At 50.5% G+C, this 17,788-nt stretch overlaps 1 protein-coding gene across 1 annotated transcript in view; it reads left to right on the forward strand.

The window, feature by feature from the left end:
- ADCY5 (adenylate cyclase 5) overlaps positions 1-17,788 on the forward strand; it is a 154,878-nt gene that overhangs the window by 121,907 nt on the left and 15,183 nt on the right. The window contains exons 12-15 of the mRNA XM_065877029.1: positions 1,481-1,568; positions 12,752-12,868; positions 13,280-13,444; positions 16,185-16,360. Coding sequence (XP_065733101.1) covers positions 1,481-1,568; positions 12,752-12,868; positions 13,280-13,444; positions 16,185-16,360 — 546 coding nt within the window. The remainder of the gene's footprint in view (positions 1-1,480; positions 1,569-12,751; positions 12,869-13,279; positions 13,445-16,184; positions 16,361-17,788) is intronic.

Consider the following 17,788-nt stretch of genomic DNA (forward strand, 5'->3'; position numbering starts at 1 on the left):
ATGACGTTGGCACGTCTTATTACTCAATGCCTTTTATTTTTAATGGCACTTATCGTTGAAGAGATGGCCCTTGCGTTTGTATCTGCTATGACCCTGTCAGGATACCACAGGTGAAAACCAGACACTGGCAGCCAGCTGCACCCTGGTTATGCAGTTAATGTCCATTGCCCCCTGCACTGAGACCATGCAGAGCTGGTGGGACTGTGGGTCTTTACTGTCATGGGACTCATTTTCTGTACTGAAATGGAGCTATAGGTATAACAAGCAACCTAGACTTTCCGTCCCATTGCAGCTGAGAGTCCCCTTCACTTGGGTGCATAATCCTGCCTCTTTGCTGCTTCTCTCTTTCTGTAGCGTGGCTTGGGGCTGGGTTATTCCAGATCCCTGCTCTGCCCGCAGTAGCTTCACTCCCTCCTCTGGCCACAGCTCCGAGCTGCTAAGGCATGGATGGAGGTCGTTCTCTGGCCATCCTCTCTCCAGGGAAGCCTTAAAAGCTACTTTAAAGGTCTTTCTTTCCCTCTGAAGAGAGTTCTTTCCCCTGTTCTGTTTGTTTCAGGCAGCTAAGTGCTGGCTTCTGGGGGAGCCTGGAACAAAAATGCCTCCCTAGAGGCCTTCACCTGCCTTCTTGTGTCCTCCACTTGCCTTTAACCTGCTGACAACACCTGTCATGTCTGGCTGTCTCACTTCCTGAAAGGGAGAAGGGGTTTCTGGGGCCTCCTGTGGTTGGTTGGGAGTGCTGTGCCTCGACCAGCCCCTGCCCCAGGAGGGCCACGGTGGGCTCCGGATGGAAAGTCACTTGCAGTTCTTTCGCCCGAGGATACTAGCCCTTTGTGAACATTGAGCTCACCTGTGATCTGCCTCTGTGAGGAGGGGCAGCAGGAGATCCTTGCAGTTTTTACGGTTGTTGTTGAGCTGGGTGGGAATAGGGGAACAGAAACTGAACAGGACTTGTGCGGCTTGGCAAGTAGGAAGGGGACAGGGTTTAGGGACTCTGCCCTCCAAAGGGACATGTCACTGCTGTTTCTCAGAGTAGCTGGTTGGGCTGTTGACAAATGCATTTCTATAAAGGATGGCCGTTTATCAAACCAGCCTTCAGAGTTACTTGTCAGGCCATAAGTGACTACCTAGAGGGAACGGCCAGGTGATTTTTAAAATGGGTCCTTCCAGGCTAAATGAAGTGAGTCTATGGATAGCTAAGAATTAGGCAAAATATTGGGCAGGTGTCACCCCGTTCTTCGTTTGGCTCCTGTGTGGGCTCTGTTCCCCCACGAAAGTGACAAGACCGGGAGGAAGGGCAGGAGCCACACCGTTACGGAGGCAGGTTCCGAATCGGTTCACAAGGCTCAGTAATCCCTCCTCGGTGAGTCCGGGGCCAGGCACCCAAGACTGGGCAGGAGGTGCCGCAGAAATGGAGCAAATTCTGCTTCCTTCGTGGGGCGTCTCAGAGCCCCGGAATTCCCCACCTCCTGTCTCCTTCCAGCTCCGTGTTCATGTTGAGTTTCTACCTGACCTGTTTCCTGCTGCTGACCTTGGTGGTATTTGTGTCCGTGATCTACTCCTGCGTGAAGGTGAGTCCAGCTTATACCTGAACCCCGGTCGCCTTCTTCCCTCCCTTCCCAGCCCACTGATGGGGCCCCTCCCAGGGGCTGGAGAGTCACACCCGGGATCCAGGTGCCTGATGCTGGATCACAACTCTTGATTGGCATTCGCAGCAAGCCAGACTGCAGGGGGCGTAGTTTATCCGAGGAGGCTTATTTGTTCTGGCTGTTTCAGTTAGCCTTTGCAAATCTCTGCAAGAAGATACTGTTGCTGTCTCTTCTGTCTGTCCCCTGGGTATCAGGTAGGCCAAAGGAAGGGCACGTAGCACAATGCCTGGCACAGAGCAGCGGTCAGTAAACATTTGCTGAAAGAATGAGTGTGAAAGGGATCGCTCTCGACACCCCTTCTCTGTTCCAGTGTGCCCTGGAAATGGCCCTGGAGGGAGGCCATAGAGATTATGGCTTTTGAGCTGCCCATCATATAGATGAGAGGGAGACCCAGAGTGGTTCATTGTTTCAGACAGGGCCACACAGCTAGTAGCATGGGCGTGAGACCCTGTTCTGTGTTCTTCTCCCATGCCACCTCTTAGGCGTGCTGTGTCGCCATCCAAGCTGTGTCCTTCAAGGGGACCTGACCACAGGTCATTAGGGTCTGTTGTAGAAATCACTCAGGTTCCTGTTTGCCTTGCCCACCAAGCCTCTTCCTCAGTTCCTTCGCCACTGGTTTAAGAATTCCCATGGGCCCTCCCTGGCAGTCCAGTGGTGGGACTTTGCCTTCCAATGCCGGGCGGGGGGGCGGGGGCAGGGGCGTGGGATGGTGCAGGTTCGATCCCTTGTCCGGGAGCTGAGATCCCACGTGCCTCACGGCCAAAGAACCAAAACAAAAAAACAGAAGCAATATTGTAACAAAAATTCAATAAAGACTTAAAAAATGGTCCACATCAAAAAAAACAAAAAACAAAAGAATTCCCTGATGGGCCCAGCCTGGTTCCAGAAACCTCTCTGTCCCAGCAGAGACAAGCTCTTTCTAGTTTCTGCTGTAACCGTTTCTCTGCTCCTCCCTGACACTCACTTGGAGCCAAGCCCCTGGGGGGCCCAGGCCCTGCCAGCACTCCCTACACCCTCTGTGGTGGGCACCGTGTTCTCCTTCCTGGGGGATTGGACCTTTGTTGTCTCCCAAGTCCCCTTTCTCACTCCATCCTCCAAACAGAGTCCTTCATTAGGCTGTAAACTGTTTAATCACCTGATGGTCAAGATCTTGGTGGACTGATTGTCAGAACTGGAAGGACCTTAGAAGCATCTGATGTGCTGCACTGTGCCCCTGAGCAGGTGCAGAAGTGGATGCCCAGAGAGGGGCAGGACCGGCCGGGGTCACTCGGCAAGTTGAGCAGTGTGGTTAGCCAGTTCCTTCGCTGCATCGTAGGGGTTAATCCTGGCTCCCTGCCTCTCCACCAGCTCCTTCCTCAAGGCTATGACCTCCCTCCTGCTCTGTGTTCAGTCTCTCTTGCCTTTTGGTCTTGACGTTGTCAGGCACCCCGGCCTGCTTTTCCCCCAGTGGACAGTCCCACTTTCTTCCTCTCATGGCTGTAAAAGCACGCCATACATTCACAAGAGCCAAAAGGTGGAAAAAACCCAGGTATCCATTAACAAAGGGGTCCCCAGCCCCCGGGCCTCGGACTTCCACGGCCTGTTAGGAACCAGGCCGCACAGCAGGAGGTGAGTGGCTGGTGAGACAGCGAAGCTTCATCTGTGGCTCCCCATGGCTCGCAGTACCGCCTGAACCCTCACTTGCGTTAGCTCCTGAGCAATCCCCCCCCAACCCCGTCCGTGGAAGAATTGTCTTCCACGAAACCGGCCCCTGGTGCCGAAAAGGTTGGGGACCGCTGCATTAACAGATGAATGAATAAACAAAAGTGCTATGTCTGTACAATGGAATATTGTTCTGCCATAAAAAGGACTGAGATTCTGACACATGCTCCGACATGGATGAACCTTGAAGACATTGCGCTAAGTGAAAGAAGCCAGACACAAAAGGGCATATATTGTATGATTCCAGTTGTATGAAATATCTATTCTAGACAAATTCATAGAGACAAAAAGTAGACTACAGGGTAGCCTGGGCCGGGGGAGGGGGAGTGGAGAGTTATTGCTTCCCGGGTACAGAGCTTCCGTTGGAGTGATGAAAGGGTTTTGGAAATAAATAGCAGTGATGGTTTCACAGCACTGTGCAAGTAATTCACGCCACTGAATTGTACGCTTAAGAAGTGGTTAAATTGGCACATTGATGTTATATATATCTTACCACAGTAGAACAACCTAACAAAAAGCATACCAGAGCTAAAAGGCCCTCTTAAACATTCTTTGGCTGAACACTCAACAAGAATCTTAAGTTATAAACTGAGTCAAAGTCACTGTTTTGTTTGTTCATCTGAGGCACTTAATTAGGCTATTCAAGTCAGAATCAAAGCTATCTGTTGTTTACAAGTTTTAAACTGGAGCCGAGCTTCTCTCTTTTCTGTTAGCTGCTTTGGTGAACCTGAGCCTCATGGACTGCATTTGGTTTGTGTTGCCTGACTTGCGTGTGTATCTGCTGGTGGGAGAAGAGAAGGAAGCAGAGGGGGAGGAGGTGCGGAGGGGAGGGGACGGGCCCCGCCTGCACTGGCCATTTTAAGTTAGTTCCTTGGTCTAGTGAATCCTTTTTGCCACCGTCAGAGATTATTTATAAAAGTCATTCCTGCCTCCTTGTGTTTTATAGAATCGACCTATTTTGTAATCAGTGTCACAGTCAATAATCTTGTTCTCAGTTCCTTCATCCAGCCCAGTGATCTTTCTGACGGCTCTGAGGCCTCAGTTTCCCAAAGGGGGGGGCCGGTGGATGGAACACTTCCCTCCCTGCCTCGACTCCATTCTGCCCACCTCCCCACACCCTTCCCACCAGAGGAGCCTGCTTCTTCCATCTTGCAGTTGTAGAGCTTCTGTAAGGAGTTTGTTGAGAAAAAAAAAGTGCTCTGTGACTTACCAAGCCTGAAACCTGCTCATCTGGACCAAGAGTTGAAGAGACACTAATACCCATCTTGGGCTCCTAGCTGTGTGCTTCGCTCACAGCCTCTGAGAAGCCATTGTCTCAGCATTTATCCACTCTCTGGAAAGTAGACCCCGACCTGAGCAATTGTTTGTAGCATGAACTCCTCTTCCAGTCAATAATCAGTCTTCTTTCCTCTTTGTGTTGTGGATTAACTGCATAGTGAGATGTGAAAGGGGTAAGTCTCCCTTTTGGCATCTCTGCAGCAGGGCGGCCTGGCCCCCCTTCCCCTGTCACACTGCCTGAGGCCGACTGACTGAAAGTTGATTGTATGACCTTTTCAGGTACTGCTGTGAAGCTGACTGGACTGGAATTTTCAGTGTCATTCTGTTTCTTCCTGTGAAAAGATTTGCCAGAACTCAGACATTTTTCATCTGATTTCCACAGTTTCTCAGAAATCATGGCTAGTGGCTTTCCGATGAGATACAGCAGTTCCTAAATTACCCCTGCCTGCTATGGGCTCCGCAGATCCAAAGCCAAGCGGTCCTGTCAGACATGGTCTCTTTCTCTGTTTCATTTACTTTTCCAGTTCCCCAAAACAACTTGGACTTACTTTCTTAAATCATCCATATTTTATCCTTTTCGAAGAGAGAAACGTGAAGAAAGTGTGGTCTGAGTTAGTCAACAGAGTTGTCTTAGCTGTCTGTCAGGGAGCAATTCCTGGGTCCTTTCTGCTTTTCTGAAATGTACTGCTCACCGAAGGCTCTGATTGTTTTTTCCATCTTGGGCCTGTATGATCTTTTCCTGACACGGCTTGGCCCAGGTCACACACACACACCTAGATTTCTCAGAGCATCAGCTGCCCTCTGGAGCCCCTCTGTCTCTGGGATGCCTTGTCCTAGGGATCATCCCCTGAGTGTGTCCTTCTGGTGAAGCTGTCTTAGAGGGCCGGTCTGAACATCTGCACACATCACTCCTTCCTTCCCTTGGCATCGGTGCTCATCTGGGCTCCAGAGCTGCTTTCGTCAGAGAAAACCATGCTAAATCCCTTCTTGCCGTCACATGTGGTCCCCAAACTCAGAGAATCTCAGATTGGTAGGGGCCCGAACAGTGAGGCAGCCCAGACACCCTCCTGAGGCCGGAACCTCTTTGCATAACCCTGCAAGGGGTGGGCCAGCCTCTGCCGTGTCAGCTCCAGGGATGGCGAGCTCACTCATGTCTCCTGAGTACAGCCCCTTCCCTCCTTGGCCAGCTCTGACTGCTCTGTCAGTCCCCCTGTGGCTTCTGCCCCCTCATCCTGTGAGGCAGCTCAGGCCTGCCCCTGACAGTGCCAGCACTTCTGCTACCACTGCCCAAGTAGGTGGAAGAGAGTGGCTCCCTTCTGTCCCCGCACTTGACTGGGCCCCCTTTCTCTCCTGTGGCTCATTAGCACGTTCTCACTCAGAAGGCCAAACTCTGCTTTCCTGCGGTTTGGGGGTTGGATACAGACAGGCCCAGAAGGAGTACTCAGCTACAGGGCCGCACATGTGTGCGTGTGCGTGTGCGTGTGCGTGTGTGTGTGTGTGTGTGTATGTTTCAATCTCTTTCATCTTCTAGGCTGCTGGCTCCCTCTTGGCTTGTCTCCCACTGACCTCCTGGACCTGATTGTCTGACCTCCTGGAAACTGACCAGGGCTTCCTCTAGGCCCTCGTCTGCTCTGTGCAGTCACCTAAAAGCCTCCTCTCCTCTCCCCGAAGCCTGAAGCTAGCCAAGTCCCGTCTTGCCGGCCCTCCTTCCTACCACGCCCTCCTGACTCCCTTCCACAGCTTCTAAAACAGGGCCCTACTCCTCAACCAGTACCTCTCACCTCCCAGCTGGCTTCTGTCTTGTGACGACTCCAGAATCCCCACACTCCGCTTTCCAGAGGCTCGGGGTCACACTTTGCCCACTTGAAGAGGATGTGTTGCTGTCAGGCACGTTCGTTTGGGGGTGGAGAAGGCTTCATTTTCAGGAAGGAGATCTTAGGTTCCTCCCATGGCTTTTAAGTCAAGCCATCTTGGGTCCAGAGCCCAGCCATGCCACCTTGACTAGCGTTTCCCAAACCTTTAGGTGGCTTTTATTATATCCACTTTGCAGGTGAGGAAAATGAGACTCCAAGCAGTTAGGCAGCTTTCCCTAGGTCCCGGAGCTAAGAAGTGGTATAGCCGGGGTTTAAACCCAGATTGTTCTTGACTCCAGAGCCCACAGTCCTTGCCCTCCAGGACACTGCCTCTGTTAATATGTCCAGTTGACCGCTGAAAGGCCAGGTGATAAGAGCAGTAGTCAGCGTCTACTATGGGTCAGCATCTTCCTGTCTTGTTCTGAAGTTTTCATATCTTTAAAAATATTTTTCTGAAGTAGGAGCCACTGCTTCATTTATTAACTCCTTGTCAGAAAGTCTGTTTTCTTACATTATTTTGCTGTCAGATTTCATCACCTTATTTCATTCCTGCAATACCCTGGTCCCACGTGACAGACAGGGAGCCAGGACCCCAGGGAGGTCATTGATTTGCCTGGAGACTTCCTGAGAGGCCAGGATCAAAACTGTCCCTCACCCCAGTCATGGTTTATTAATTGTGTCGCCATTTCCATTTTTCAAGTTGAATTGATTTGAATTAATCATATTGGGGTTGGAACTTTTTCTTTTAATTGATTCTTTTTCTGAGCTCTGATGGTGAACAGGCACTGAGCAATTGGTTTGCACAGACACAATTATCCTTCCAGAAAAATGCTCTCCAGGATCTGTATGCAGCTGTAGAGCAGCCCGGCGAGGAGATTCTACTCCAGGTGAAGAATTTTATTGTCCACACCGGGGTTAGTAAAGGTGGGATTTGGGGTCAACATACAGGTGAACTTTTTGTTACAGGAGATGAGATACTCTATAAACCAGTGCCAGGGCAGGATGTCAGATCTTCTGGAGACTTCAAAAAGGCAGCAATTCCTGGGTTCCTGCTGAGACTTTAAGTCAAGAGCAGGTCTTTTGAAAGGGTGACAAGGGAAAATGGCTTGTAAAAAGGCAATGCATTGAGGTAATCACTCATGAGATGTTAGAGCTGTAGCAACGGTCCCCAGCCTTTTTGGCACCAGGGACTGGTTTCGTGGAAGACAGTTTTTCCACAGACGGGATGGGGGTGGGGGTGGGGCTGGCTCAGGCGGTAATGCGAGCGATGGGGAGCCGCAGATAAAGCTTCACTCGCTGGCCCGCCGCCCACCTCCTGCTGTGCGGCCCGGTTCCTAACAGGCCGGGGGTTGGGGACCCCTGAGCTATAGTATTCCAGGTTGGATTTTGTTTAATAGCCTGCAGTTCTTCTCTGGGTGGCCCCTGTGGGGCTCCTGGTCCCAGGTTCACCAGGAAGCCTGTGTGCATATACTGTTCCCCAACCACCTTCTATAAAGGCTTTACCATCTTCTAATAAGTTTTGTCTAAACCAAGTCATTACACTGGCGATGAAAGAAGCCGTTCAGTTGACGGATAGGGTGATCAGGACTGAAATGGTTTAAGCAACACGGGGGATGGGGGGATGAAATGGCAAAATTTTAAGCAGGCAGCGATTAGAAGCCATCTGTCATACCATTTCAGAGTAAGATCCTCATGCTAGTGCCAAAACACTTTCCACAGCTGTGAAACCAAAAATTCCTTTACTGAGAAACAAGGACTTTTGTTCTTATCGACAACATAGCTCTTTAAAATGCAAATATTAAGTAAATTTTCTATGGACTTTAACAGTTTTCAAAGCGCTTTCAAGTGCATCATTTCATAACCACCCTGGAAAGTATATATTCCCTGTTTACCAATAAGGAAACTCAGAGCCCTTGATGACTTCCCCAGGATCACACAGTAAGAGGCTGAGCAGGATTTTTTTTAATAAGTGCTTTATTGAGATATAATTCACATACCATAAAATTCACCTTTATAAAGGTTATAAAATTATAATTCAGTAGTTTTTACTATATTCATAAAGTTCTGCAGCTATCACCACTAATTCCAGAACATTGTCATCATCCCCAGAAGAAGCCCCGTACCTTTTAGCAGTCACTCCTCATTCCCTGTTCCCTGTTCCCACAGCTCCTAGCAACCTCATATCTACTTCCCGTTTCTATGAATGTGCCTGTTCTGGACATTTTGTATAAATGGAATCATACACTATGTGGCCTTTTGAGATTGGCTTCTTTCACTTAGCATATTTCAAGGTTCGTTCATGATGTACTATCTATCTGACAGCGCGTTATTCCTTTTTATGGCCAAGTAATGTTCCATCGTGTAGATATACCACATTTTGTTTGTTCCTTCATCAGTTGATGGATATTTGGGTAGTTTCCACTTTCAGGCTGTTATTAATAATGCTGCTATGTACATTTGTATACAAGGTTTTGTATGGACTTATGTTTTCAGTTCTCTTGGGTATGTACCTAAGAGAATAATTGTTGGGTCATATTTTGAGGAACTGAAAAGCTGTTTTTCAAAGTAGCTGCCCTACTTTACATTCCCACCAGCAGTGTACAAGGGTTCCAATTTCTCTACATCCTCACTAGCACCTGTTATTATCTGACTTTTTGATTATAGCCATCCTGGTGGATGCGAAGTTGTTGCTTTTGTTTTTGGTTTGCATTTCCCTGATGACTGTTGATGTCAAATATCTTTTCATGTGCTTGTTGTCCATTTGTGTAGATTCTTTGGAGAAATGTCTATTCATAGTATTTGTGGGCTTTTTTGTTTTGTTTTGTTTTTGGCCACGCCTCGTGGCCTGTGTGATCTCAGTTCCCTGACGGGGCCATGGCAGTGAAAGCCTGGAATCCTAACCACTAGGCCACCAGGGAACTCCCTGTTTGTCCATTTTTTAATTGGGTTGTTTGTCTTTTCTTGTTGAGTTGTAAGAGTTCTGTGCATATTCTGGTTATAAGACCCTTATTAGATATATGGTTTACAACAATTTTCTCCCATTCTGTGGATTGTCTTTTCATTTTCCTTTTCATAATCATTTTTAATTTATGGTAAAATATACATAATATAAATTTTTTATTTTAACTATTTTTAAGTTTACAGTAGAGTGGCATTAAGTACATTCATATTGTCGTGCAACCATCACCACTATCCATCTCCAGGACTTTTTTATCTTTCCAAACTGAAACTTTATACTCATTAAACAATAACTTCCCATTCTGCCCTCTTCCCTGGCAACCACCATTCTGCTTTCTGTCTCTATGAATTTGACTGCTCTGGGTACCTCAAAAAAGTAGAATCATATAGTATTTGCCCTTTTGTGACTGGCTTTTTTCATAATGTCTTCAAGGTGCCATCCATGCTGTAGCGTGTTTCAGAATTTCATTCCTTTTCAAGGCTGAATAATATTCCATTGTGTATGTATACCACATTTTGTTTACCCACTCATCCATAGCTGGACACTAGAGTTGCTTTAACCTTTTGGCTATTGAAAATAATGCTGCTATAAACATGAGTGTGCCAATATCTGTATAAGCCCCTGCTTTCTATTCTTTTGGGTATATACTCAGAAATGGAATTGCTGGATCATATGATAATTCTGTTTAATTTTTTAAGGAATCGTCATACTGTTTTCTACAGCAGCTATATCATTTTACATAACTGCCAGCAACAAACAAAGGTCCCAATTTCTCCACATCCTCACCAACACCTTTTTTACTTTCTTGATGGTGTTATTTGAAGGAAAAATTTTCAAAAAAAATTTTTTTTTTGGCTGTGTTGGGTCTTCGTTTCTGTGCGAGGGCTTTCTCTAGTTGCGGCGAGCGGGGGCCACTCTTCATTGCGGTGCGTGGGCCTCTCACTATCGCGGCCTCTCTTGTTGCAGAGCACAGGCTCCCGACGTGCAGGCTCAGTAGTTGTGGCTCACAGGCCTAGCTGCTCCGCAGCATGTGGGATCTTCCCAGACCAGGGCTCGAGCCCGTGTCCCCTGCATTGGCAGGCAGATTCTCAACCACTGCGCCACCAGGGAAGCCCAAATCTTCAAAATTTTGATGAAGTCCAACTTATCTGTTTTTTCCTTTTTGCTTGTGCTTTTGGTGTCATATCTAAGAAACCATTGCCTAAACCATTGCCTAAATCCAGATTTACTTATGTATTTTCTTTTAAGACTTTTATAGTTTTAGCTCCTACATCTAGGTTTCTGATCCATTTCAAGTTAATTTTTGTTTATGGTGTGAGGTAAGCTCCAAATTCATTCTTTTGCATGTGGAGATACAGTTGTCTTAGCGCCATTTGTTGAAAAGACTATTCTTTCCCCATTCAGTTTTCTTGGCTACCTTGTCAAAATCAATCAGTCGTAAAGGTAAGGGTTTATTTCTGGACTCTCACTCTATTCCATTGATCTCTATGTCTATTAAAGCAATATTTTAATCCAAGCTTATGTTCTCCAAATCACACATGTCTTTTCTTCTGCCATGTTAGAGGGTTCAGTCAGAGTGCCTCCTTTATTACCCCAGAAGGAAGTGTTTTTTCAGAAGAATGCCACAGACTTGATGATCCATGAACACATCTGAGAGGCACCCCTGCTGGGGACATGGAGGTCCAAGGTCTTCACCACTCAGCCTAGAGCCTGAATGGCTTGCAGGCCTCTGCCACTGCTGCATTCCTTCTCTGTGGTCCCTTCTTTCCCTCTGCTGAATAGGAAGTGGCCTTGTTGGAAGGATGGAGGAGGATTTGGGGTGCAAAGATATACTGCTTCCCTACATGCATGCCCAACCCAAAGCCCAAGACTGAGGGGGTAAGCAGGGCACTTTCGTGGTGTCAAGAAGTATGAAGGGCCTGAGATTTGGTTTTACCCTAATTACAAGCTAATACATTAGCTTGTTGCTCTTTCATAGATACTGGCAGACGTCACGAGACCCCTGGGTCAGAGACAAGAGACTTTATTACTCACAGCACAGCAAACAGCACAAACATCAGCATATTGGTGTTGGTTTCCCAAAGGCCCATGAGGGCAACCTGATGGGCCCGTGTAGACGCCCTGCATGTAGTGAGTTTGGGTCACAGCTGAGGAACACTGGACCAAGGGCCCGGCACTCGCTGGCCTTAAACATTGTGGCACACAAGCCAGTCCTCTCCACACTGGGAACGAGCAGTTACACCGTGGTCCCACTGTGTCCCCTTGCCTACTTAGCTGTCTGTGTGACCAGCTACAGAAACGCTCTGTATCAGAGGTCTGGCACTCTCAGCCAGAATGTGCAGGTGTGCTCAGGGGTCGCACAGGAAAAGCCACGCCTAGAACCCGGGCCTCCAGGCTCTGGTGAGTGCTTTCTCCACCACCTTCGTCCGCCCTTAGGGGTTTCCAAAGGCCGCATGGCATGCTTGCAGATCAGCCTTACCAGGAGGCATTAAGGTAGGTGGGATGAGGGGAGCACAAATCCACTACTTCAGTTTTCTGGGGTCTGTCAACTTCTTTTTTAGTCTAGGTTGCTTGGGAGATGAAGGGCACATGGGGGCCAAGGCCAAGTATATCAGATTTGGTAGACCCAATCATTTAATTACCAAAACCGCAGTGGGTCTTGAGTGGACATACAGTTTGTCTAGCTGAAGGAAATACAGGGAGGATTAGGTGAGGGAAATGGCAGATCCATGGGCATCCTGCTGAAGAAAAGCTCACTTAATTCACACGACTGGGGCCCTGCTGTCCGCTTACACGCTGCTCTGCCCCCTTCTCACGTGCCCATCCCTTTCCTCCAGACCCCAGGTTCTCTCCAAGCCCTCAGACCCACAGCTCCCTACTTCCCTGAAGCCTTCTGACCCTCCCTGGAAACGTTCTGGGCACCTCCATGTCTCCTTCACTCCCACCTCCTGCCCCTCCCTGATTGTAACTCCAAGCGGCCCAGCATTCACACAGCGGGTACATGTGCTTTTTTCTCTGCTTCCCCGTTGGGGTGAAGGTAGCATCTTTCCTTTCGTCCTACCTCTCTTACCTGTGAGCTCCCCAGGTGGACCCCCTTCTGGCCAGCTGCAGAATCTGTGCTGTGGTTGGCCTGGAAGCGGGGGTGCAACGGTGCGAGGCTGGAGGCTCGCCCACAGGGAGGGGGTCAGGAAAGCCCCTGTGGTTCTGTTGGCGAGAGACAAAGGTGGGGAGGGCGTCCACCGAGCTCCTCTGTGGTGGTGTGCGGAGTCCACTGAATTCTGTTCCGTGTCTGTCCTCCCTCTGCCCCGTGACAGCTCTTCCCGGCCCCGCTGCAGAGGCTCTCCAGGAAGATCGTGCGGTCCAAGATGAACAGCACCCTGGTGGGCGTGTTCACCATCACCCTGGTGTTCCTGTCGGCTTTTGTCAACATGGTGGGTGGCTCCACCTCCCCAGCACTTCCTCAGCCCGTTGGGTGAAACCCAGTGGAGCCCTGTACCTCACAAGCATGGGCTGGGAGGAGACTTTCCCCCAGGCCCTGGCATTCTCCCCCCTGGAAGTTCTTATTTGGGTCTCACCTTGGGTCTGGGATCAGATTTAGCTCCTAAAGCCTCTCTCTGGAGGAGCCAGAGAGACTCAGGGAAGTATGCCCCAAGGGAGGTTTACAAGCCCTGCCCTGGGTAGCTGGGCAAATCTTACCCGTTCCTCGGCCTCTTCCAGACTCCTCTCCTGTCCCGGCCAGTGTCAGGCTGCACCTGAGGCGAGGCGGGATGGGCACCTGCTGCCTGTGGAGATGAGCTACCCTGGCCTGGTCCCCACAGGCTGACCCTCTCCTCCCCCACCAGTTCACGTGCAACTCCAAGGACCTGATTGGCTGCCTGGCGGACGAACACAACATCAGTGCCAGCCAGGTCAGCGCGTGCCACGTGGTGGAGTCAGCCGGCAACTACAGCCTGGGTGATGAGTGGGGCTTCTGCGGCAGCCCCTGGCCCAGCTGCAACTTCCCCGAGGTACTGGGCAGGGAGGGACTGGACACGGATGGGGACCTGCCACCCCAGCCCTCTCTGCCCTTGGCTACTCTGATGGACAGTCAGGGGCCCTCTGCCATTACAGAGACCTCCTTCCCCCTCAGTCTCTCTCACTCTTTGTGCCAGACACCAGTGAACAAGGCCGACCTCCTCAGTATAGCAGTAACAACAATAATAGCATAGCTATTGTTTATATGGTATTTACCATGTGCCAGACACTGTGCTAAGGGCTTCACATTTACTCATTTAATCCTCACAGCAACCCTATGACAAAGATACTATTTTATACAGATGACATTGAGGCACAGAGAGGTTAAGTAACTTGCCTAAGGTCACGCAGCTAGTAAGTGGCAGAGCCAGAGCTCCCACCCAGGTCACCTAGCTTCAGAATTCTTGCTCTTAACCTGAAGGCAGAGCTGTTTCTCAACCCTCAGCCTCAGCTGCATTCCTGATATGGCCTCAGGGGGACCTGTCTGACCCCTCTGCCATGGGTCAGAGAGCAGAGCGGAGCAAAGGGAACCCAATCCCAAACCAGTACTACCGCCAAGTTCACCCATTCAAAGTATAATTCAGTAGCTTTTAGTATATTCACAAACTTGGGCAGCCATCATCATCATCTAATCTTAGAACATTTTCGTCACCCCAAAAAGAAATCATGTACCTACAGGTTATTGGGTTTGAAAAATGGCGAGAACCTTTCGAGAGCAGCGTGCATTAAGCGCCTACGGTATGCGAGCTGCTTCGTTCACCCTGCCATGCTTCCTCAGGGAGCCGTTTTGCAGCGAGCAGCAGGGCCAGGCTTCCAGCCCAGGGTATTTGCTCCAAGCATTGGGTGATTCCCACAACCCGGCTCCCTGACGGGGCTCACGTGAAACCTGTAAGATGATGACAGTTTTTGCCCTTTTCTGGGGAGAAAGCCCGTGCTTTCCATCCAATTCCCAAAGGGCCCATGACTCATAACAAGGGTTCAGAACCACAGTGAGGGCCCCGTGGGCTGTCACAGTGCTGGCCTCCCTCCCCCGCCCCAGGGAATGGACCTGATCCTGTACACATGGGCAAGGGAAACTCAGTGAGGGGTAGGGCTCCCCCTCACCGGTGCTCACCTAGACCAGTTGTCCCTGGGCCCCCGCCGAGCCCTCCCTCTGCCCAGGCAGCCATGCTCCAGCACCCGCCCTCTGCTCCCCACCTCTCTTCCCTCTCACACCTGGCCGACAGCCCACGGGAGCTGCTGCCTGAGGGCTGTTTGCTGAGAAGCAGAGGCTGGTTTTGGTCATGACACATGCCCCTTGGTGGTTGCCCCGTGGGAGAATGGGGGAACAAAGCAGTGGTGTCAGGGCCTGCTCTGGTTCCTTGTTTGTGGCAGATGGTTGGCTGGTCACCGACTTCAGCTCTCACCAGCCCAATCAATTTCAGGCCCTCAGATCCCAGGCCCTACCAGCTACAGACCCCTCCGGCTGGCCCCAACCCACAAGTGTTGTTCTTTTTCAGCAACTCCTCACAGACCCTGAGGTGGACCTCAGTATTAAGCCTTGGCCTCCTGGATGTCTGGGCCCAGGGTCTGAATAGGAATCCAGGCTGGCGCTTGGGTTCCCCTCCCCATCCCGCAAGGACAGGACTATTATCCTTAGGGCTGATGTATCGGGTTGTGCCTTCCCTACTCCTTCCTCTGCCCCTTTCCTGCTGGTGACTTGAGGCTGGTCCCTCCCCCTCCCAACCTCCAGGGGCCTCTGCCGTCCCTCTCTGGGTTCCTGAAGGCCTAGGCAGAAGGGACTGCCCCACTGCCAGCCACCAAATTTGGCCCCCAGCCCAAGGCGGAAGCAGCGAACAATGAGTCACTCTGCCTGATGCAGAAATAACAATGCTAAAGCTAAAAGAGAGAAATAATAGTTGCTGACCTGACTAGGACTAGTGTCAGGGGACAACAGAGCAGAAGTCGACCTCTGAGATCACCTGGTTTGGCCCCTTGGTTGTCTGAGAAAAAAAGTGAGGTTCAGAGACCAGGATTTCCCCAAAGTACGGGGAAGAGCACAGTCCCTCATCTGAAGCCTTTTGGGTCAGATATGTCTTGGACTTGGGAATTTTTCAGGTTTAAAAAGGTTACCTCACACCCCAGTGCAGTATGGGCAGCACCTGATAATGAAACACAGAAATAATTCTGCAGCAAAATGTATGAATAGTCACAGGAAGCAGGGCAAAGGTGATAATTCGCATCACATCAGTAGGTCAGTTTGGCCACCAAATAAGGTCAGTTCAGATGTTGCCACCACATGTTATGTTGCAGATCAGGGGCTGAGGCCTGCGGTCCCACAGTAATGGAGGGCACCATGCACTGTGCCAGGAGCTTCCTATTGTGTAATCATCACAGTAAGCCCATGAGATAGAAGGTTTTGCATATGGGGAAACTGAGGCTTAGGTTGAATAAATGGCTTAAGTCACACAAACAGTCCATAATGAATCAGGGCTGAAACTCAAGTCTGCCTGAGCCTGGAGCCCTGCTCTAACCATTAGGCAACACCGCTGGTAGTGGTCCTCCTCAGCCTGGAGCCCCACCTCCTGGTTCCTACCCAGGGCCACTCACACCACAGTACAAGTTTGCATCAGCAGAAGCATACCCAGACCCCCGGTTTCACCTGAGGACAGCTCAAGACTGGAGGGATGCTGGGGGGCGGGGCCGGGGGAGGGCAGGGCCCGGGGCGCTGAAGCCGCTACCTTCTCTCCACAGTACTTCACCTACAGCGTGCTGCTCAGCCTGCTGGCCTGCTCCGTGTTCCTGCAGATCAGCTGCATCGGGAAGCTGGTGCTCATGCTGGCCATCGAGCTCATCTATGTGCTTGTCGTTGAGGTGCCCGGTGTCACGCTCTTTGACAATGCCGACCTACTGGTCACAGCCAACGCCATGTAGGTGGCACCCGCCTCGCACTCTGCACGGGGTCTGGGGCATTGCAGAGAGGCAGGAAGAGCGGGAGGCTGGGTTCCTGGGCTGCAGGGGGCTTGCCAGGGGAGTGTTCTGTTGCTCCCAGCTCTGACCACCGGGGCAAAGCAACACAGTGTCTTGTTTCTTTCCCTCCATCCCTCCCCCAGTGGTGAGGGTGGCCTCAGAGCTACTAGGTCCCCTGTCCCTCTGCCTCCAGCCTCCTACTCAGTCCTGACCTCAGGCTTCAGTGAATTGTTCCTCTGTCCAGGGCAGCCTTTGATGACCTATTTTCACCTAACTGCCCTTGCGCCTCAGGCCCAGAGGGGTCAAGGTCCAACAGAGCTGGAAAGCAAGGTGTGTGCAAGCAAAGGAACAACCTTTGCTGTTCGTAGGCACTTGTCCTGCCTCGAACCAGACAGTTGGACGTACGTTATCCCTTTCATCCTCATAGCAACTCAGCAAAGTAGGCAGGGCCACCCTGGACGGTTGGGTAGTTTGTGCACTGCTCAAAGGCTCCTGGCTGTGGTGGTGAGCAGTTAAATCCTACAGCCCAGAGGTGACAAGTATGGGGGTTGTGCCCCAGGCTATCTAGCTGGCAGTCAGCCTGGTCATATAGTGACAGATGTCAGATTTCCAGGGGAGGTAGCTCCATGAGGGGAAAGAGCTCTGATTTTGGGTCAAATTGAGTTTGAATCTCAGCCTCAGACACACATTTAGCTATTTTTCCTGAACCTCATTATTTTTTCCCGGTAAACTGGGAATAATAATACCTACAGTAGTAAGATGTATGTAAAGTGCCTGATATGTAGTACCTTTTTCTTCCCATTACCATCCCCCCCCCACACATACATCAGGAAGAGCAAAACACATGAGTGACAGGTCTGTGTCCCCTGAGAAAATGCAGTGAACTGTACTTTCTCTGAGTTAGAGGAAGGGATCCATTCATCCATCTGTCCATTCACTGAAAAATATTTATTGAGGGCCTACCCTGTTCCAGGCACTGAGCTTGGCAGTGAAGGTACAGTCATGGATAAAATAGGCAATAACTCCAGGGTCGGAAATGTTACCTTCTTGTGCAGAGTATCGCCTGAGAAAAGGAAGATGTTGTGAAGGATCTAAGTCAGATGCAAGGAAGAATCTCTCCACAGCTGTGCAGGGCTGTGGGCAGATGACAGGGAGACGCTGTCGCATCGTGAGCGGTGCAGGCTGCAGTCCCTTGGGGACAGGAGAGGGAGGAGGTCGACCCTTCTCCCTGTGGATCAGGGCGGGAGCTGGGAACTTTGCCTCCTCCTTCTCTCCTGCCCCGCCCCTCCCCAGAGCCCCTCCACTCTTCCTGTTGAAGCAGCCACAGAGAATGGAGGTCCTTTCTGGGTTGGGAGACCCTGGTGTGGCTCTAGGGCAGCACTGTCCAC

Source organism: Phocoena phocoena, chromosome 4, assembly GCF_963924675.1.
Source record: "Phocoena phocoena chromosome 4, mPhoPho1.1, whole genome shotgun sequence".
In the NCBI taxonomy this organism is placed as follows: domain Eukaryota; kingdom Metazoa; phylum Chordata; class Mammalia; order Artiodactyla; family Phocoenidae; genus Phocoena; species Phocoena phocoena.